This window comes from Astyanax mexicanus, chromosome 21 (genome assembly GCF_023375975.1).
Source record: "Astyanax mexicanus isolate ESR-SI-001 chromosome 21, AstMex3_surface, whole genome shotgun sequence".
NCBI lineage: Eukaryota > Metazoa > Chordata > Actinopteri > Characiformes > Acestrorhamphidae > Astyanax > Astyanax mexicanus.
In genome coordinates, this window is record NC_064428.1 from 19,890,012 (window position 1) to 19,913,624 (window position 23,613).

The 23,613-nt window shown below is 37.4% G+C and overlaps 2 protein-coding genes across 2 annotated transcripts in view; both read right to left on the bottom strand.

The window, feature by feature from the left end:
- On the bottom strand, positions 1-15,990 carry LOC103039009 (interferon-induced GTP-binding protein Mx1; the record flags this gene model as incomplete). Its single annotated transcript, XM_007254827.4, has 12 exons — positions 1-2,250; positions 3,447-3,677; positions 5,123-5,199; positions 5,679-5,837; positions 6,862-6,997; positions 7,774-7,896; positions 8,836-8,914; positions 9,004-9,202; positions 11,328-11,466; positions 12,222-12,376; positions 12,671-12,808; positions 15,750-15,990. Coding segments are annotated over 12 exons (1,902 nt in total), but the record flags the coding sequence as incomplete, so codon positions are not given.
- Positions 15,991-20,906: 4,916 nt separating this feature from the next.
- The window catches only part of LOC103039332 (interferon-induced GTP-binding protein Mx1), a 50,049-nt gene continuing 47,342 nt past the window's right edge, over positions 20,907-23,613 (bottom strand). The window contains exon 14 of the mRNA XM_022674836.2: positions 20,907-22,732. Coding sequence (XP_022530557.2) covers positions 22,508-22,732 — 225 coding nt within the window. The 3' untranslated portion in view covers positions 20,907-22,507. The remainder of the gene's footprint in view (positions 22,733-23,613) is intronic.

The following is a 23,613-nucleotide window of genomic DNA, read 5'->3' on the forward strand; positions in this document are numbered from 1 at the left end:
TGGTGAAACATACTTTTATTGAAGCATAACCGAAGTGAATTTGTAAAAAAGTTTGTACTGTACTGACATTTACCATGTTCAAGAACTAAATAATACTGTTCTGGTGTGTTTGACAACTGGGAGTGTTTAAACTAAAGATGCAACAAAATGTTTGATTAAAACCAAAAAAAAAAAAGCATTTAAAATTATAGGCAGAGGGAGTTGAAACAAAGCATCTTTTTATAAAATAAATGATCAGAAAGAAAAAAAAATGCTAATGAGAAAAAAAGACTAAAGTGCAAAATAAAAGGACAATATTATGACTGACAATTAGCAGACAAGACAATTGCAAGACTTACTTTGGATGACCATATACAAACAGACAAAGGCGTTCACATGTTTGAGCCATGTCGCTCAAATCAGAATTTTATTTTGGCTATCTTGATGGTTCACGTTCACAAATATAACTGACCTGTATCTGTGTAATGTGTACAAATCTGTCCCTGAAATGTCTCGCGTGCACCTTGGTAAACGTTGCTGCCTTCACCTACAAAAAAAATATATTTGATAGACTACTGGAAGCTTTATAAAGGTGAAATAAATGTGTTAGCAGCTCATATGTGCAGCATCTTTTACTGGAGTGGAGAGTAAACAGCTGGTCTGAAGTTTATGCTCAGGTCAAGGAGGTGAAAAAAGACCAGGCTGTTTGCTTTTGCTGTTTTTGCAGCTATAGCTGCGCAGCTGCACCAAGAGATGTGTGGGTACGAGAGAGAAGCACGTAGCGCATGCACAAAAGCAAAAAGATGCAGGAGTTCCAATTTGACCATTTACATTCATGCTGCATGTCCATGGATCGGATACGTATCCGATGTAGTACCGTATTTGGTAGTGACTCATCTAATTTGAAAAAAATCGGATTTGGCACGTTCACATAGCCATGAAAAAAAAATCAGATTTGAGTCACTTCAGCCTGGTAATGTGAACGCAGCCAAAGGGACAAGGAAGTGGTGAAGAGGGGAGAAGCTCAGGTCAGGGGAGTGAGCATCACATGGATTTACGTGGAAAACACTAGGAGGCAGGGATGAACAAACAAAGACGGGTCTGAGCCGGGAAAAGAGATGGGAAGTAAAAATATAAGTGGACAACTAGCACAAATAAAACAGGAACTATCAGCCAAGCTAACCTCTTTGCTAAAAAGCCTATCAAAGAGCTAAGCTAACTACATTACATTAGACTTATCTAAGTAAAATAGTAATGCATCAACAGCTAGCAAGCTAATACATATTGTAATACATAAGGTAAATTAAACCTAATCTTATTCAAAGTTTTCATTCACTCCTGTCGTCATCTACTTGAAGTAGAAATACAAAATATGTAAAGCTAAGCATAAAGTTGATAAAGATTTTTGCTAAAGAAAAATAAGAGATTTACTGCATACTTAGATTAGAAAGTAATTGATTAATTTAGTCAGTTTTTTGGTGAACAAAGAAAACGTACAGGGGTTGGACAATGAAACTGAAACACCTGGTTTTAGACCACAATAATTTATTGTCCTGACGGACAGTTCTGGTGGAAAAAGGAGAGTTGAGGTGCACATTGAATTCTGCGTGGTTTTATGTTTTTTGGATACAATCCAAGTTAGCACCCGAATATCCCTTTCAGACAGCTTCCTCTTGCGTCCACAGTTAATCCTGTTGGATGTGGTTGGTCCTTCTTGGTGGTATGCTGACATTACCCTGGATACCGTGTCTCTTGATACATCACAAAGGCTTGCACAGGCATGCACCAACAATTTGTCCTTTTTTGAACTCTTTTTTTTTTGTCACCCATAATGTTGTGTGCATTACAATATTTTGAGCAAAATCTGTTAATTGAACCTTCACACTCTGCTCTTACTGGTACAATGAGCAATTAATGAAGATTGGCCACCAACTGACAGGTGTTTCAGTTTCATTGTCCAACCCCTGTAGATGTGGCTAAGTTAGTTAGATGTTTAGTGTTTTGCGTTAAGAGAACCAAAAGGCACAGTATTCTGATAGTGGTTCCTTAAACAAAGTTACTGAGTTTTTCTTGAGCGGCCGTGAGACGCTCTACACGGTTCTGCATGTTAATGCGGAGTCTGCTGATCTCTGACTCCTCACGGAGAACCTCAGTAACATTGGCTCCATCCAGCAACCCCAGCATCTCTTTGCAAAGCAGCTGAGAAGATTCCTTTAGCATGAAGTACCGTATTAGCATGGGCACCTGGTCGGCCAATCGCTGCACTACGATCTGTCAGAAAAGAGAAAACAATAACAGTCGTCCTTAATTATAGTGTGGAAACTGACATTATTTGTTTGATACTGATTAAGTAATAATTCATTATATTTCCAAAAGTATCGACTCATCACATTGCGTTTGGTGATGTAAGGCTTGTATGGAGCTTCTTGACCATGGAAACCCATTTCATGAAGTTCTCTACTGTTCTTAAATTAATCTGAAGGCCTGTTGGAGGCCTGTAGTGGTTGACTGCAGAAAGTTGGTGACCTCTGTGCATTTCACTCCTCACTCTTATTTAATGTTGACAGAGTGAGTTGCTTTCATTCCCAATTGCTTACACCAGACATCCCAAGTTGCAAAAATTAATTTAAGGGAAGTTCCCCCAGACCTAGACTTGGACCCCCAATCACCCACCCAGTCACTTTAACTCACCTTAACATGCCTATTGTAATCATTTAGTCCCCCGTGGGCAATGCTGCTAAAATCACTATTACAAACTGTACAGCGGGCAAGACTTTCACTGTTTTTTACTTTTACCAGACATGGATATACTTTAGAGTAGTCTGAGGTAAAATTATATGAAATGAGATGCTTCTTCTCTTGCTCACATCCAGGGGAGGAAAAAAAACACTGCCCGCCCACACTAAAAACTGATTGGCTGAATCACAGACTGTTTGCACTGTGCGCTTCATGATTATGCACATAAGGGAAGCACCTTTCCTCTTATTCCCACACAAGCGATTGGGGGAAAAAAGTCTGTCACCTGCATGCTTGTTTGTGTTCACTCTTGGGCCACTTTTATTACATTCTGGGAGATTTTATCTGACTTGCGGGCATCAGGGAGCCATTATTAATATGCGGTAGACTCCCGCAACTTCCAGGAGATTTGGGACATCGGTTTCACTTTGTTATAACATTATTGACAGACATACAGAGCCAGAACTATAAAGGTTATGTCACTGGGTTATAAAAGACCACATCTCCTTTATTATGGTATAACACCAGTATTATTCAATCCCCTTGCTTACATTTATTATTTATCTGTAGGGCATGCTGCTCCAGTATAAGAATTTTTATGTATTTTAAATGCCCTGTTATTTAAAAATTAAACAAGCCAATATTCTAACAATAATCAATAAGGCACTTCAACCCAACACTGCTTTGCTTTTATGAATGAGCAAATGAGCCACTGAACTAGTAAAGGTTACCTCATAATAGGTCCTCAGCATTTTAGGAAACATGCTCTTGCTGTCGAAGCTAGAACCTTTTTTCTTCTTTTTATCTTCAGATTTCTTTTTGTCCTCAGCAAATTCTGCCTGGTTTAAGATTTTGAAGTAGATGTCATCTTGTGTGTAGACCAGTTGCTCCATCTCAAACTGCTCCAGGATCCTCTGCTCCGCTTTGGCTTCTTGCTTTGACTGAATGTTGTCTATCTTGTTCTGCCGGCGTAATTGTAAGGAATGAATGTCCACTTGCTTGCCAAAGTATTCATACATTTGAACACACATTTTGTCACATTACAACCACAAACTTAAATGTATTTTATTGAGATGTTAGGGGATGAGCCACTATAAAATAGCACATAATTGTGCACTGGATTTTTTTTGTTTTATTTTATTTAAATAAAAATCTGAAAAGTGAGATGGTGCCCTTACAGCTGCAAGTCTTTTTGGGTATGTCTCTACCAGAAATTCTTGTCAATTCTTTGCTAAATAGCTCAAGCTCATCCAGGTTGGATGGAGAGCGTCTGTAAACAGCAAGTTTCATGTCTTGCCACAGAAGCTTAATGGGATTTAGGGCAGGACTTTGACTGGGCCATTCTAACATAAATATTCTTTGATCTAAACCCTACACTGTAGCTCTGGCTGTATGTTTAGGGTTACTGTCTTGCTGGAAGGTGAATCTCCTTCCCAGTTTCAAGTATTTTGCTTCAAACAGGGTTTCGTCCAGGATTGATCTGTATTTAGCTCCACCCATCTTCCAATCAATTCTGACCAGCTTCCCCGTCCCTGCTAAAGAAAACCATTCCCACAGCATGATGCTGACACCATCATGTTTCACAGTGGGGATGGTGTGTTCAGGGTAATGTGCACTGTTATATTTCTGCTACAAATAGCGCTTTGCCTCTAGGACAAAAACTTCAACTTTGGTCGCATTTGACAACAGATCTTGTTCCACGTTTGTGGTGTTCCTACATGGCTTATGTGAAACTGCAAATGGGCTTTCTTATCTCTTTCTTTCAACAATGGTTTCTTTTTGCCACTTTTCCATAAAGGCTAGATTTAAGGAGCGCACAACTTAGAGACTAGTAGTTGTCTTGTGGAGAGAGATACACTCTTATCTGAGCTGTGGATTTCTGCAGCTCCTCCAGAGTGACCATGGGCCTCTTGGCTGCTTCTCTGACCAGTGCTCTCCTTGCTCGATTTGTCAGTTTGGGTGGATGGCCATAGATTGAACAGTGCTCCTTGAATATTTAATATTTTTTTATAATCTAACCCTGCTTTTAACTTCTACAAAACTTTATCTCTGAACTCTCTGGTGAGTTCCTTGGTATTCTTGTGCTGCAGTTGCAGTTGATTGCACTGGAATTTATTTAGGGGTTTCAGAGTGAAGGGGATTTAATACCTTTGTACATCACACTTTTCAGATTTTTATTTGATTAGAATTTTGAAACCATATATAATCCACTTTGTAAGGTGACAAAATATGAAAAGTTTAAGGGGTATGAATACTTTGTGAAAGTCACTGTACATTACATCAGAAGAGCAGCTGAAATCTACTTAATCTCAGATACAGTATTAAGGTAGTAAAGTGAGTTGACGTCAAGGATTACACTGCAATATTCTTCTTCAAAGTCTTAAAATATAAAATATTAAATACTTACTGTTGCAACACAATGGAGGAAAGGATACATGCTAAAGCATTCTTTGGACACATCTGAGAAACATTTCTGGATTTTCTCTGAAAAACATGAATTTGCATTGGTTTAATAAATGCACTTAATAATCTAATACTAGGACGTTTGTTAGTAATCCAATCAACACATTTACATTAATGCATAAGATTATTATTATTATCATTATTATTATTATTATTATTAATAATAATAATAATATTAATATTGGTATTATGATTATTATTGTTATTATTATTAATAATACATTCAATTAAATTTTATATTTTTATAAATACCTGAATCAATCCCTTTATCCAGTGTGATCTGGCTAAAATCAATACTTAAATCCTGATCAGTGCATTTAGCTCTGAGAATAACTCAAAGAAATGTAATTCTAAAGTGTAGCCTACGGGCCCAGATCATTGTAATCCCCCACTGCTGTCAAATGTAAAAAGTTGAATTTGAATTTAAAAAGTGCATTCAAACATGAAAAAATATATATGACTATGGTAAAATGTATGTTGTGTAAGTGATGTAAACCTACCTCTTATGAGCATGAGTGTGTAATTGGCTGGTCCCTTCAGTTGCATCACAAGCCTCTGCACCACCGTCTCAAACACATTATAATCACTGAAGCCAGGCAGCTCTCTTCCTCTGTGTTTCTGGTCATACTCATTCACCACGTTCTGGACCGTCTGATAAACTGTGTTACATTTATGTTTAAATTAAGCAGATTAGCAGATTAAACAAGCAGATTATTCCACTGAATAGATATAATTACACCCAATTTAATCCAACAACAAACGCTTGTTTAACTGTAAAATACCTAATGTGATCTTAAAGGAGAACTTTGGTGTAAAATTTACTTGATGTAGTAAAATATAATAAAAAGTACTTACCTTTGTTAAATAGCTCACCTCCGCCTTCATACAGCTTTCTGAGATCCAGCAATTGTGTGCTTTTTGCCCAGCACTCTATGCAACAGCTGTATTGGGGCATAAATCGCTTTTTGCACCGTTATCCAGGCTTAAAATAGCTCCACACCTCCTTAATATAATCCGGAAAGCCTTGACATTTAAATTGAGGCATCAATAACTTAAAAAGTGCATAAGAAGCTTATTAAAAAGAGGTAAATCACTGGGTGCAACCATCTTTGTACTGATATGTCATAGACATAAATACATAGACTCTGCATAGCCTGCCTCCTGGCGTAGCAGCTGGCGCCTCTTTATCAGTACAGTGATGGCGGCGCCCGGAGCTACAAAGAAGCATTACAGGATATAAACAGTGTTTTTTAGTAAGCTTCTTGTACAGTTATTAATGCCTCGATTTAAATGTCAGGGCTCTCCAGATTCTACCAAGAAGGTGTTGAGCTACTTAAGCAATTTATGTAAAAAGCAATTTATTGTGGCAAAATATGCCCTAATACGGCCGTTGTACAGAGTGCTGGGCAAAAAGCACAAAAGTACTGAATTTCAGAAAGCTGTAGGAGAGCGTTGGTGGGCTATTCAACAAAGGTAAGTACTTTTTATCATGTTTTGCTACACCCAAAGTTCTCCTTTAATGAGTCAAAACTTTTCCCTAATCCTTATCATAAAATTCAGCACTGGACATTTAAAAAAGAATATCTAAACAAGCCCAATTCATTACGGAAACAAAAGAAGTTCATAAAGTAAAATCTGAACTTTTTTAACACAATGTAAAGTCCTTTTTGGATAATATCTTACATGATGAATCTGTACTGTCAAGATGGTCCATCCACTTCTTGAATTCTGCCCGGAGCTGAACAAACAAGTTGTCGTCACTGTTACTCACTTCTCCACGTGACAGGTGATTGATCTTGTCATTGAATTTCATCACGATCTGTTTAAACAACAACACAACACTTAGTAACGCAAGCTTAAACACTGATTTGACACTTTGTTAGATGTGGCCACTTTATATCTACATCTTTTTTCTGTTTTATTAGAAACACCTACCAAATTGCACAATTTGTATTTGCACATGAATATTTTAGTGGTTGATCATTCTCAGCCAGAGGTGTCAAGTATTGAAGCATAAATACTTTGTTACTTTACTTAAGTAGGATTTTTGGTTATCTGTCCTTTGCTGTAATAGTTTTTCAGACGATTTTTATTTCTACTCCTTACATTTTAAAAATTGGGCAAATTGTTCACTGTGAGATAATCATGCCAGCTGTTTAGACATTAATAGCTGAGTAATTTTAAGAATGGAGTAAATCTGCACTGCTATACAAGCTCTCTAAGTTATGTCATCCAAGTTTAATTTTCTAGTGTTTTCCCATTAAAATGTATAATAAATTATTTGCAGAAATGTGAGAGGTGTACTCACTTTTGTTAGAAGTGGTATATCAGTTCTGCCTGTTTAACTATTTATTTGCAAAGTATTGCCAACCTTGTCTACTTTGTACTGACCATTTCTCCTGTCTAAATGTATTTGATTGGGTTCTGATTTCTGGCTTGTTATCTGACTTCTCTCTATAGTTTTAATCTCCATTGTGTTTGTGCTCGGGTTTACACCCAGCATTATCTATTATTACAAACATCTGATTTGTCCATCATGTTATACAAACCCTAGTAGCAGTTTTTTGAGCTCTGAAATAGAAAATGGTCACTTACACTAATAAAAAAGACCTTCCTCTTCTGTGGATCCAGTGGTGGGCCACCATCACAACGACTCAGCTCTTTTCTCAGGTCCCACAGTTGCTTATTTACCTGCTCCAACATCACAGGCAGGGATTTCTAAAAAAGAATAAAAGCAAAATACAAAAATAAATACATTTAAATATAAATACATTTATACAGTATACAGGATATTTATAGATTTATAGAACACATATGACAATTGTGAGCACAATGTCCATTGAGCACACTAACAACTATAAGCACAAACTTCTTAAAAATAATTAATTAACTTACTTGATATCTGAAACAATTATGATTACTGCTGATACTGTAGTTTATAAATCTGGAAACATCTCCATGCATTTTAATAAGGAAAACTGTTCAGATTTTTCCCGAAGGCCTTGCTGTATTTCTTTTGCCCAGAACTCTAATGGACTAGTGACATAAATGTCTAAAATATATTTTATTGAGATTTTAAGTTAAAGCCCAAAACACAGTAGCACACATTTGTGAAATGACAATAAAAAATGATACACAGCTTTTAAAGTTTTTAATCAAATAAATATCTGAAAAGTGTGACAATGTTGTGGAGAGGTTTAAAGGTTTAAAAATAGAAAAGGCATTCTACAACTGCAAACCTACCAAGATATGACCATCCACCCAAACTGAGAGAGAGCACTGATCAGAGTGGCAGCCAAGAGGCCCATGGTCACACTGGAGGAGCTGCAGAAATCCACAGTTTAGGTTGGAGAATCTGTCCACAGGACAACTATAAGTCGTGCACTCCTCAAATCTGGCCTTTTTGCAATGTGTGGTTGAAAATTAACACTGTTCATTACATTTCTTCACACGTCACACTTTTCAGTTTTTTATTCAATTAAAATTTCGAAACCCATGTATAATTTTTGTTCTACTTTACAACTATGTGCCACATTGTGTTGGTCCTTGACCTAAAATCTTAAAAAAATACTTTTAATTTTGTGGTTGTAAGGTTACAAAATGTGATAAAGTTCAAGGGGTATGAAGCCACTGTATATTGTATATAAGTGTATTTACTTTGATGTGGTCAACCAGTTCCTGAGTCAATCTGCTGGCAAGGCACTTAACAGTGGCTTTCTCCTCCTTCAGAAGGCAACTGCCAATAAAAAGATAGTTTCAATTAGGTGCCAATTTATTATAAATGGGTCACAAATAACAAATTATATGGAAATAAATATAGATAACCTGAAGTGTTCATGATGTTTGAAGAAATCTCTCTCCACTCGAGTAGCCTCATCCAGAGAGATCTTCTCATCAATCTGCTTCTGGCCACGGCATTTAACAACGATGTATCCTTTGCTTAAAGAGATAACCTGATTTCTGACAACATCCAGAACGTTTTTCTCTGTTCCTTTATCAACAAGGTCTGGCTTAGTGAGAATGGCTGTTAGAAAAAGAGACACACCAAAGGACACTTTCAATTACATTCTTCACACAACCGTTTACACTCAGCACTCAATCAATCAACCAACCAACACACACCGGTGAGAAGTGCTAGAAGTCTATTGCACACAACATACTCTCAACCAGAAACAACCATCCACCTGGAGGACTGCAATGGGTACTACGGAGTTGACCCAGACCCACAGTGTGCCAATCCATATCTAAACATACAGTCATACACATATTTACACATACTTACACTCACAACAATTTTTACAACAGTATACAATTTTTCAGGGCAATTTAGAGTAGGGGTGGGCGATATGGCTCTAAAATAATATCACAATATTTTATGGTATTTTCACTATAACGATACTTTTGGCGATGTGACAAAACTCTAAATTAGAAAAAACATTTAGAATTTTATTATTGCATGCAATATGATATGGCTAACTGAGATTTTAAAAAAATAATAATTTTATCAGATTTGTAACAGAAGATAATAATCCAGAATGTCATGATACTGGACAGATATAATCTGTCTCTAGTAGATATATAATAGGAAATGAGAACAGTGTGAATTTTTCTTTTGTTAAAAATGGTAAAAAAGTAGTACCCTGATGTGATAATTAGGGGTGGGTGATATGTCACGATATTTCAGGGTATAATATCGTTCACGATAATCAAATTTTTTGGCGATATTATCGCGTATGATATGATATGGCACACCCCTAATTTAGAGTATCCAATTAACCTGGTTCATTTTTTCTCATCTAAAGTTGGTTGTAAGAGTGATTCATTACACTGTGGCTCCCCAGAGGAAAGATTAAGGCAAAAGCAAATCGTCTCCAACACAGCAACTTTACAGGAGATATATAAAACCTTGTTAACTTTCAATGAAAGTCACTATGATCAGGATATCGCTGGTTCAAATCCCGGTCATGCAGCTTGCCATCGGCTACCAGAGCCTTAAGGGAGCACAATTGGCCTTGCTCTCACTCCAAAGGGTGATGTTGGTCAGCACAAGGCGTCTGTGAGCTGATGTATCAGAACCGAGTCGCTGCGTTTTCCTCCGAGTGCGGTGTGATGCTACTCGGCAGTGCTGCATCAGCAGCAGTTGGAAAAGAGGTACAGTCTGACTTCACATGTGTCGGAGGAAGCATGTGTTAGTCTTCACCCTCCTGGTGTGTTGGGGCATTAATAGTGATAGGGGAGGCCTAATGAGTGGGTTGTGTATTTGGCTGTAAATTGGGGAGAAAATGGGATAATATTTAGAAATAAAATAAGTAAAAAAAAAAAAAAAGTAAATGTATAAAGACTTAAGATATTCCAAAATTTATACAGGCAAGTACTCCTGTCTACAGTCAAATAAACATCTATATTATACATGCTTATGTCATAACCCTGCCACCATCATGTTTGACAGATGATGGTATACATCTCTTTCCCACATTCTTCATATCCACTTAATCCAGTAATATTACAGTTGGCTGAATTTAGGGCACATCTGACATTCACTAGTGATCCACATACCACTTGGAATGGTTCCAGCGTTTCCTAGCTGGAAATACAGACACTATTTTGAGTTTGTATCAGCTAAAGATGATCAAGGTTGGTTGTACACTCTACCTATTTTCAAAAACAAGTAAAATTTGAACAAATGTTTGGAGTTGCAGCGGCACACTTACAGAACAAGTCCACAAGGTGGAGCCAAGCTTCCAGTACAGTGAGTTTTGGCAAAACTGTGATGTTGAGACAGTAGTAACTTACACGTTACTTAGTTACTTTTAAAATCAAGTAAACCATAAAGCAACTAAGTTTTTTTTTTTAAGGGGTAATCAGTAATCAGATAACTTTTTCAAAGTAACTCTACCATCACTGGAGGTGAATCCTTTAACATTAATTACTGATGCTTCATGACAGGCATACTTTATACAAAGCAACTAAATGCAATATTTGGCTAAACCAATATAAATAAAGCAGAACATGTACATTTTATTCATGTATTAATTGCTTACTTTCAAACTTAGTTGCTTACTTTCAAATACAATCCATTGTAAACATGCACAATGGTAAAGTTACAAAAAGCAGTCAATTGTTTAAAAAAAACTTTGCTTATACTTTACCTAGTGTTCTTTTTCCTTCAGGGTCCACTTCCTGTGCCATTCTCAGTGCCTCTGTAGTTGCAATGTCAACGTTGCATGGAACCACTGCTAAATTGATGGTTTCATCCTTCCTAATGAACCTATGTATGAGATTCTTTATCTTTGTAAAAAAAGGAAAGAAAGTATTAAAAATACTGCCATGAAATGTGCATCACTTTCAAAGACTTGGATCATTCCAGAGAATACTAGTATATCAGTGCCTGCTGTCCTCTGAGGAACTAGATTCTGTCTTCAGCTTATTTCTTAAAGATGATGGACCCTTGATACTTTGTTGGAACATTTACGCTTTTGTCCTTTTATCACTAGTTCACTTTCCATGTCTTCTAATTTGTACAATTGTAAAATATGTAAAATATTTTAAACTAAGGGCCCTATCTTACACCCTGCACAAGACATGCAGCGATGCTCATAGCTATCTTGTACCCTATGAACAGTCTATTTTCATGCCTTGCATCTGCAACATAAAAATAGCGAACTAATGATGAGGTCAGTTTCCTCTGCTAAGAAGAGCAGAAGCACTGCACTGTTAAGGTACCAATGCACCAATGCACACTGCCCACACTGCCAAAAGTACCAATTGGTCTCATATAATATTCAAATTTTCTGAGACATTGTTATTTGTGTTTTCATTATCTGTAAGCCATAATCATCAACAATAAAAGCAATAAACGCTTAAAATAGATCACTCTGTGTGTAATACATCTATATGAGTTTCACATTTTGAACTGACTTACTGAAATAAATGAACTTTTTTAATGATCTATTTTTTAAGATGCACAAGTGTGTATATTTTTGCTTTGGATAAGAACATCTTTTTAAAGTGTAAATTTGAATCATTTTTTCAGTCACACTGACCTGATCTCCAATATCCTCAGGCTGACCTTTCACAGGAACTCTGGCGATCCCAGGAAGATCAATCAGTGTGAGATCACACACTTCAGGAGACTTAATCTCTAGTGTGATGAGCTCATCACAGATTCCAACTCCATCTCCAGCCAGTTTGTTTTGGGCTAGAATTATAATCACATAAAGCATTTCAATTCAAAACATATCTGTTTGTCTATAAAGCATTCCTACAAACAGTGTTAATTATGGCTGCTTAGTTAAATCAGAAAGCTTAATATCATGTTTGTTTTACATTTAGCTATATCTTCAGCAAGCAAAATATATAATGCATTTAATATACAAATAATATATGATACAATGCAAATGTATTGCAAGATATTTCATGATTTATCTGCTAAAATCCATGTATGCATTTTAGGCCTGCAACACATTCCACAAAAAAGGTTGACTGTACTAACCTTCTTTAACATAACGTTCAACAAGTGCAGGGTTATCAAACTCAATCTGCACATTGCTGTAAGATATGGTAGCTCGCCACTGAACTCCATTTTTGATCTTCCTCAACTTCAGCTCCAGAGGACATCTGGTAACAATACCTACAGTAGACAGAAAACATTATATTCTTATTGAGTCCTCTACATGTTAAAAAAGAATACTATTACCATAACAGTATCATGGGTATCAGACATTTTTAACAACAAACATTTGTTTATCACACTGTAGATATTTATGTACATATATTATAATTGACTTTGTTTTAAAATGTATGTACATATATTTTAGATATTTACAGTATGCAAGTAATGAAAATTTTAGTCGACTTATCTGATCATCTAATCATTCCTTCTATTCGTACATTCTCCTTGTGAAGCTCCTGATCCGGTGCACGTTTTATTGCACATTGACTGTTTAACGTTTAGGGGCCTAGACCAACAGTGCAGTAGATTTTGATAATTTGACATATAGACAGAAGTATTAACCTAATTAACAGTATTTTCCTAACACCAACTACTTTAACTAAGGTTAGTAATGTTAATGAAGAAGTTAGCCCTGTTTAAACTCACCTTATCATGCTTACTGCAGTAGTTTAACCACCACAGGTAATATAGAAGTCAGAGTTTAAACTGTGCAGCGAGCAGAACTGTTCTTATGTCACTTTATCCAGAAAAGACAGATTGAAGATGTAATGTGTTTGTGTACATTCTTTTTTTCCGCTCTGTCCCGCCCACAGTGAAACCTCATTGGACAGCTAAGCATAAGGGGAGGCCAATCAGGATGCCCTATTTCTTACTGTGTTTGTGTGTCCGCGTGCGTGTGTTTTCCTCGCTCCCCCCTTTTTTTCTCACGTGCGCTCTCGCTCTCTTCTTCATCATGCATTTAAGGACGTGTCGACAATTAAATTCCGCGTCGACAATTTTTTTTATAGTTGGGGTTCTTGATTACGTCAACTAATCATTGCAGCCCTACTGTAAGTGTATTTTATTGGGCATAATTTCTGAATTCTGCAGATCTCTAATCTAAACCATGTAAATAGTACTGATATTTAAATTAATTCTGTGTTTTAATCAGCTAGGGCTGCAACGATAAGTCGAATGTAATTGTGGACACATCCTTAATGTGTGATGGAGCGAGCAAGAGCGCACGTCAGAAAAAGGCGTACGGTGAGATAAAGGGCATCCTGATTGGCCTCCCCTTCTGCTTAGTTGGCCAGTGAGGATTCAGTGTGGGCGGGACAGAGCGGAAGAAAAAAAAACACAAACACGTTTCATCTGACTCCGCAATCCTCTGTTTTTACTGGATGGAGTGAAATAAGGACAGTTCTACTCGCTGCACAGTTTAAACTCTGACTTCTATATTATTTGTGGTGGATTAAACTACTGCAGAAAACGTGTCAAGGTGAGTTTAAACGGGGTTAACTCCTTCATTAGCATTACTAACCTTAGTTAAAGATCTCCTTCCACTAAAATACAATTTTTCTTGTTCTTTGTGAAATACAATAGGTCTCTCTGAGTTGTATTTTCATACTGCATATAAAACTTTTCCTCAACCTCCATAGTCTGCAATAGATTGTAGAGGTGTAACGATACGTGTACTCTTTACAAACCGTCACAGTACTGGGGTCACGGTTCGGTTCGCATAAATGCAGGCAGAATACACGGTACACATGGCAGTATACTATAGGAGGACGAAATGTACACACAAGTGTTGCACCCGTCGCTGCGCTGAAATCGAGCCCTGTTATAGGAAATGAATGGTCCACTGTCGCTTTCCAGTGTGAACGCACGCACTTTCTCGCCCTCTCTCTAGTAAAATAAAATGTTTAGTAAAACAAGAAGATCAGGAAAAACACTCGAGAATTAGTATTCTTGGCCGCGCCCACCTTGGCTCCCGACCGCCCACAGACAGAGCTGAAGCCATGCAGACAAAAATAATCAGATTGGTCAACTACTAAAATAGTCATTAGTTTAAGCCCTATAATCAAGTATATTTTGTTGGCTCCATATGTCAGTGTTTAGTTAAAAGTTTAAGTAAAAGTTTGACACTGTACCAAACACTTTCCTAAAAATAATCTAAAAAGAAAGAAGCAAAATGGAAAGTTATGAAGTGCTGTTAAGCTATTTTTAACAAGGCATTATAAGTGTTTCAAATATTTGGTCTTTGAATATTAGTTTAATATGTTTTATTTAATTACATTTTTATTTAATTTCATTATTTAAAAAGGAATATTGTCAGTCAGTACATTTAATCTATTTATTCTTTACATTACATTACATTACATTACATTTGGCAGACGCTTTTGTCCAAAGCGACTTACAATATTGAAGTGCAAATAATAGAAGAGGTTAAGTACAAAAATAATAGAAGTTAAAAATAAAACATCTATAGATAGGGCCTTAAGGAGGTCAGAGGGAAATAATGGGATATAGGAGTTGAGAAGAGGAAGAAGGAGTTGAGGTTAGAATTAGTTAGTTTGTTAGAGGTGTTAGGAGAGTAAGTGCTCTTTGAAGAGCTCTGTCTTCAGGAGTCTCTTAAAGATAGCGAGAGATTCTCCTGATCTGGTAGTGGAAGGTAGTTTGTTCTACCATTGGGGAACTCTGTATGAGAACAGTCTGGATTGCTTTGTGTGAGTGTTTGGCAAAGCGAGGCGACGTTCATTGGAGGAGCGCAGCGGCCGGGAGGTAGCGTAAGCCTTCAGGAGCGAGTGCAGGTAGGAAGGGGCCTGTACTGTCATCACCTTGTAGGCGATTGTAAGCGCTTTGAATTTGATGCGAGCAGCAACCGGTAGCCAGTGGAGCTCAATGAGCAGCAGAGTGACATGTGCCTGTTTTGGTTGGTTGAAGACCTAACGTGCTGCTGCATTCTGAATCATCTGTAGTGGTTTTACTACACAGGCCGGGAGGCCAGTAAGTACGGCATTGCAGTAGTCGAGGCGTGAGATTACCACAGCTTGTACCAGGAGTTGGGTGGCCTGTTGCTTCAGAAATGGTCGAATTTTTACTCTGTTAATATGTAAAGGACAGTAAAAAAAATACTCACCACTTCCTCGGGGTAAAGCAACTCCAGATAAAGCCTCCAACACTGAACTTTTCCCAGAGCTCTGATCTCCAATCACTGCTATACTTGGTAGAGGTAAATCTTCTTCAACACCAAGCTGCCTCAGAGAATCAATCAGGTCAATATAGGGACGAACTCTGTCCTCAAAGTGGCCATGAAACACCCTGTCCAGTGATGTACTGTCAATAAGAAATGGTAAAATATAACGAATGAGAAAGCCATTGATAAGGAAAATCACAAAAAAAATAATTCAACAGTTATATTCAGTTGTGCAGTTATCTTAGACATACTTGTTTTCACAAGATAAATCATCTTCAGAACTGTATTGTTCCTTTTCCATTTTCAAGAGACAAATGCTGTGGAAACAAGGAAAAAATGTTTTAATACTTTACAGAAGCATTTGGATGTATTTTACTAGATTAAGATAAAAAGAAAATTACTTACCACTCTTCACCAGTCTTTAGCAGGCTGATGCAAATAAACAAAAAGTTGATTAAAAGGAAGCTCTTATATATACAGCAAGTAGGGATGCTGTCATTCCCACAGGAACATCACTTTTGAAAGTAAAACTAAAAAAGTAAATAGCATGGGGCTTTCCAGTCCAGACTGTGAACAGCTAAATCTTTGTGCCAACAGCATGAAGCAGAGATTTTCCCGTTTTGCTTCCAGGCTGATGTCATTCTTTATTTATTTATAAGTGGATCAACAGAACATCACCAGATCACACACACACAAAAAAAATCAACTTTTACATGAATAATAAACAGAATACAGAATAAAATAACATTTCTATTTCTGTAAATTACCTGCTCGCACACCTTCACAGCGTGAATGCACAGGTCAGTTTGCTGTGCTGAAGTGCAGAAGCGCTACGCCATTAAAATAGCAATCCACCAAAGTCAGAGCACACCTGACTCTTAAAGGGAAAGGCAAGTGACACGCTGATTGATTTATTTCTTGTTACTCTTAAATTACATTTATGATTAATTAAGAGAATTAGTACACGTTTTTTTGCAAATTTTTTTTAATCTATTGTTTTAATTATTCAGCTGTTTTTCTTTAAATAAAGTCTGATTTCTTCATATTGTCACAAATTGACCCAGGCAGGGAGACGAGGAGACGGGCGCAAGTGCAGGTAGGGTGAAATAAATAATAATTTAATAAATAAATAACAAGTAAACAAAGAAACAAGGAACAAGTAAACACGTAACAAAGATAAACGAATAACCAAAAACCAAAACAAACCAGTGAAACTAGTGAACATAAACTAAACAAAACAAGAAGTACTAATGATAAACAAACAGGGAGTAAATAAACAAAGAAACAAACGAGGGACTGAATAAATACAAAACTAAACTGGGCAGGGATAAATATATACAAGGAAATAAACAAGAAACTAAACTAGACAGGGAATAACTAAACTAGACAAGAATGAATAAACTAAACAGGGCAAGGAGAAAACAAAGGAAAATAACAGGGAACTAGAGATAAACAGAGGAAAACACGGAATAAGGAGCACGGGAAACAAACTAGGAATAAACACGGAGCTAGGGTTATAGAAACGCGGAGAAACACAGAGAGACAAAACAACAGAGGTTAGTGCAAAGACCGACGGAGGACAAGTGACAGAGGAGGGCTATTTAACCAAACAGGACACACACTAGAATAGGAAACACCTGGGGAAGGGGCGGAGCTACAAATGAGAAACACCTGGTGGAAAACTACTGACAGGAGACACAGAGGGGCACAGGTCACGTGGGAATAACACACAGAGACATGAGACAAGACCAGGACGTGACACATATATTGTGTAATTTTATGAGACAAAGTAAACCCAATAGTAATAAGTCTTAATTTAAAGCCTTAATGTTTGATATAAATAAATAATAAAAAAAAATACTGTGATATACTGTGAAACCGCCAGAATCTTGTAAAATACCGTGCTATGCATTTTTGGTCATACCGCCCAGCACTAGTTGGACTACAGTTTTTCCATGATCGCATGAGTTCACATCATGCATTTTCTGTCGTGGTACCGCTTGCCACGAGATCATCATGGTTTAACTTTGATCACAGTAAGCAGTAGCACAGTGGAGGCGTGGAAATGCACCACCGTGATACGACGTCTTCTGACTTCTGATTCCTCCCAGAGAGCCTCAGCAACATTGGTTCCAGCAACCACAGCATCCCTTTGCATACAAGCTGTGCAGATTCCTTCAGCATAAGGAAAACATCTGCCTCTTATTTCACTGCTAACCCCAGAGGTTACTCTGAAAAATAGTAATGCAGTTACACCCACAGCAGCAACATCCCCTAGTGTAGCAGATTCCTTCATAATGAAATATCGAATTAGCATGGGCAGCTAGTTGGTTAACCGCTGCACTACAATCTATCAGGAAAGAAAAAACGATCACAAAAGGAAATTCCCTCCTGCAAATGTTGTGCATTTATTGCTAGGTTAAGTGTTTTGCTCTTTGCTCTTGATAGTTTTTAAAGTCATGCAGAAAGGCTTGCCATGAATTTATGAAGCATTAAAATAATCCAGCAGATATTTTTGACATTTAACAGCTATGCCAACATGCTTAATATTCATGATTCATTAGGGTGGCACCTGACTGCTCTGGGAAAAGATCGAAGTGTTCTTCTGATGGTGCACTGATGAACATTAATATTAGCCAGTGTGAGAGAGGCCTTGAGTTGATCAGAAGTTACTCTGTGCTTCTATAAGATTGTCAGGGTGAGGTGCAGGGAAGACGTGGAGGCGGACGTAAATGCAGGTAAGAAAGAAATATTTAATAAATAAATAACAAATAAACAAAGAAACAAGGAACAAGTAAACACGTAAACATAAAACAGGGAGATATATACAAGGAACCAGGGAGTAAACTAAACCAACTAGAGAATAAATAAACAGGGAATATATACAAGGAAATAAACTAATAACTGAAACTAGAGAAAGCAAAAAAAGAACAAAGGACAAGGGCTAAGGCTAAGAAAACAAGGGCTAAAGATAGATAATAAGAGAATGAGAGAACGACAAAACAACAGAGGTTAGCGCAAAGTAGTGATGTCAAACTCGAAACGCAGAATCGAACTGAATTGATTCATTTGAATCACGGTGTTCCGAAACACTGGCCGTTTCTCAATCTGCGTTCTTGTCTGTACTTGTGTTCTTGTGGACTCATCATCATCAACATCATCAGTCGCATCACAGTTAGCCAAGTACACAACTAATACCCGGATGTGTTCTTGCTCTTTACGCTCCTCTAAGAGGGTGACGTCATCAAGTACACAGCTGTTCCAATCACACAACAACTGTCCCGCTTCCTCCTGTCCTCGGGAGTCCGCACTCGCGATCCGAACTTCCCAAGTCCGTACTTGCACAGTACAGGAGTACAGACTTGTGTACTTGTGTATTGAGAAACGGCCACTGTTTCGAAGTCCATATCAAAAGGGGAAAGCCACGTGACGTTTTAGTCCGCGCTTAAGTTCAAGCAGCTGGTCTGAGATCAGAATGCTTGGTCTCATATCTGCCCAGAGGAAAAGACCCTATGGATTACTGGCTCAGACACTCTGCCGTCTTTCCTCATTTGTTTCAATTAACAAAAAAATATCTCTCAATTCCAGCAACCCAGCAGTCCAAGCACTGTGGAACAGATCCTGTTTATTAATAAAAACAACTGATTACTTGTAATGTTTAATAAATAATGTATCACACAAGCATTTCCCTACCTTGCAATGTAAAATGAATAATGCCAGCTATATCAATCCACTGACTAACAGTGTATCATAATGAAAAATACATCTTAATGACATTAATACAGCCCTGTTCTTTACAAAATTATATGTTTTCACAACTAAAATTTATTTAGGGACACAATAAGCTATTATATTTCATATTTCATGTCATTTTTCATTAAAAAACACATTACTTCTGCTCTGTTAAGAAAAAGTTGTGGATTTAGGACCTGGTTGCCCACTAAATGTCACTGTGGCGTGTGATGATTCGAATGTCCCACAAGATCAAATCATTTTCCAAAGCCCCACTTTTGCCATCACTAGCGCAAAGCCCGACGAAGACAAAGTGCCACAGGAAGACTATTTATAAGAACAGGAAACAATGAACACCTGGGGAGACAGGTAACGAGGGGCGGAGTTACAAATAAGACACACTTGGTGGAAAACTACTGAGACAGAAGACACAAAAGAGCACAGGTCACGTGGGGATAACACACAGAGACACGAGACAGGGCCAGGACGTGACAAAGATCTTGCCGACTATTACACGTCTTGCTCTTATAGTGATCTTTGTTGTTCGACCACTTTTGAGGAGGGTAACAAGGGTCTTGAATTTACACCATTTGTACACAATCTGTCAACTGTAGCTTGGTGGAGTTCAAACACTTTAGAGATGGTTTTGTTACCTTTTTATGTCTGATTAGCATCAAAACCTATTTTTCTGAGAGCACACTTCCACAAACGTGTTGTGAAGAGCAGACTTTGATAGATCCCTGTTCTTTACATATAACAGGGTACCCACTCACACCTGATTATTATCATCACATTGATTGAAAATATCTGACTTTAATTTACCCCTAAAACTGCTATTCACTGTATGCACTGCCCCCTTTTTTAATAAATGAGCCAGCAGAATATTAAGAGATTACACCAACAATTCTGATAAGCCTTATCTGAACTGTTTATTTCGTTTCGATAGCAATGACGCACTGACACACTCTGAATTAAGCTGTGCAGTGCACAGGGAATAGTTGTACCAGGATAAAGGGGGAGAAATAGTTATTCCAAGATAAGGGAGATACATAGTTGTGTCAGGCTAAGGGAGAGGAATAGTTGTGTCAGGAAATAGGAGAGGTTTAACGTTAGTTCAAGTTAAAGTTTAAAGTTATTTCAGAAAAAGAGAAGAACAGTTGTGCCAGGAGAAGGTAAAGGAATATTCAGACCAGAATAAGGGCAATGTATAGTTGGGCCAGGACAAGAGAGAGCGAAAGGTAATTCAGGAAAAGAGAGAGGGAAAGTTGAGCAGGATAAGGGAAACGAATAGTTGTGTCAGAATAAGGTGTAATAAATCAGGACAAAGGGAGAGGTTTAGTTGGTACAAGAATGCGTTTACTCCCACAGCAACCCCACTTTTCAAAGTAAAACTGAAAAAGAAAATAGCACGGGGCTTCCCACTGTCCAGACTGAAAACAACTAGTTCTTTGTGCAAACGGCAAGATCCAGAAATGTATTCATTTTGGATTCCAGCCTTAAAGAAAGTTAATTGTGTTCATTGTGGATAAGAAAGAGGTTTCCTTTTATCAGGATAAGTGAAAGGAACAGTTGTTTCAGAATAAGAGTGGGGGTCAGAATGTGGGATTGTGTTCAAAGAAGAGTAAGATTTTCTTTTTTGTATTTGTGTTTTTAAATGTTTTTCGTATGGAACTTAAGTTGAACGACTGCCACAGACAATTTTTGTGTACTCTATAGGTCTATATTATAAGTATCATTCAAAGATATGGAAAATATGTTGCCAAAATATGTTTACACTAAAGTAAAAATGTTTTAAAACATTATAAAAAACAACAGTAATAGCATTTTGACAGTGGTTGCACTGTGATTGACTACGTGTAGCTCTGGAACAGTGAATATGTGTTCGTGGTTTGGAAGATTTAGTCGATATTGATCCAGGTTTGTGACAACAAAATGTGAATCTGTGAAGGAAATTAACTATTTGGCAAATGTATGAAGTAGGTGTGTTGCTTTATTTAGAATGTAGAAAATGTATTTAAATGTATTCTGGTAAACATGTGTTGGAAAACAAAGATTAGTGACAAGTGAGGGGCAATTATTTAATTGGAGAAAAGACAGAATACGTTAAAAAGTCTCTCCCCCCGTACTGCCAACATCTCAGCGTATTTGTACCTTTTTAGGTCCCCTCAGGCCATTGCCTTATATGGTAAAAGTCCATGTCTCTCTGTACATCACCTGGCCAGTCTTGACCAGTCTGGTCCTTTAGATACACGTAGCTTCCAGAACCTTCCAATGCACTGGTCAGTAACTTGTGCCACGTATGTTTTATGGTTGATGCCCAAGGGATGTGATCGTGTGGTCACCTGTCCTGCACGCCCATGTGAGACATGGACGCACATTCTAATCTCTGCAGTTAGTCACGTATCTCCAGTCACAATTGCATACATGATTAAGGAATAATTTACCCTCCTTATTGATTGTGAATCACCTTAATGAAATAAATTTCCATCACAAACGTTTCTTAGCAGCTGTCAAAAACTGTAACTAGAAATACATAAAACAAAGATAATTCTGTAATTATTAATATTATATGTCTTTTCTTTAGACAAAATACAGATGTTTCCTACACACTCATAAACTGAAGAAAAAAAAATGGTACAGGAAGAGGTCTGGCTGGCCCACATGGCAACACCTGGCAACAGTTCATCTTAACATGGACTAATCCAGACTAATCAGCAGTAAAGAGAAGACTTAGAGGACTAGTATATATATATACTATATATATTACGGCCATAAATTATTCTAAAATTACAATAGAATTGTTTACTAGAATAAATGCTTAGACAGTATATTGTGCGCTAAAAACAGCTATTGTGTGTGTAATATATATCAATATATATGGTAAATAAACACAGTACTTTACTGACATACAAATGTACTGGAATAAAAGTTGCTGCACCTAAAGTGCTAACTCGGATCAAATCTCTTCTTCAAACAAAGTTGCTGAGCTTCTCTTGAGCGATGGTGAGACGGTCCACGCGGTTCTGAGTGGAGACCCGACGTCTGCTGACTTCTGACTCCTCCCGCAGAGCCTCAACAACATTGGCTCCATCCAGTAATCCCAGCATCTCTTTGCAGAGCAGATGAGCAAATTCCTTCAGCATGAAGTATCGGATTAGCATGGGCACCTGGTCGGCCAATCGCTGCACTATGATCTGTCAGAAAAGAGAAAACGATAATAGATGTTTTTGACAACAGGGAACAGGAACTGGTGTTTAGATAGTCAAGTTTTATAAAACATAATGTTCCTTCAGGAGGAAATTTATGCAGTTTTTGCTAGTTTAAGTGCCTTGATTTAGCTTTAGAAGTCATTCAGAAATGCATTCTAGAAATTGATGATGCATTAAAATAAACACACCAGCTTGGAGTTGGTGGGTTTCCACCCATTAGCTGTTCGTTTCAGGTAGTTTCACAACATTTCGATTGGATTAAGGTCAGGACTTTGACTTGTCCATTCCAAAGCATTAACTTTTATTATTCTTGAACTTATCTTTTGGTAGAATGACTTGTGTGCTTAGGGTTGTTGTCTTGCTGCATGACCCACCTTCTCTTGAGATTCAATTCATGGACAGATGTCCTGAAATTTTGAACATTAACATTAGCAAATGTGAGAGAGGCCTTCAGTTGCTTTGAAGTTACCCTTTGTGACTTTGCCTATTATTACACGCCTTGCTCTTGAGTGATCGTTTTTGAGCTTTAATAACTCTTTTTCTGAGGTCCTCAGAAACCTTTTTTGTTCATGCCATGATACAGTTCCAAAAATGTGTGCTGTGAAGAGCAGACTTTAATAGATCCTTGTTTTTTAAAATAAAACAAGCTGTCCACTTAAACCTGATTGTCATCCCATTCATTGAAAATACCTGACTCTGAGTGCACCTTCAAATTAATCTAGGTTACTCTAGGACTTGTTTAATTTGTTTAACTGGGTTCTGTTTGTTTTCTTTTATGTCATATAAATTATGTTTTAGGTCATATTAATGCAAAAATATAGAACATTCTGAGGGGTTCACAAACCTTGAGGCGCCACCGTACTGCC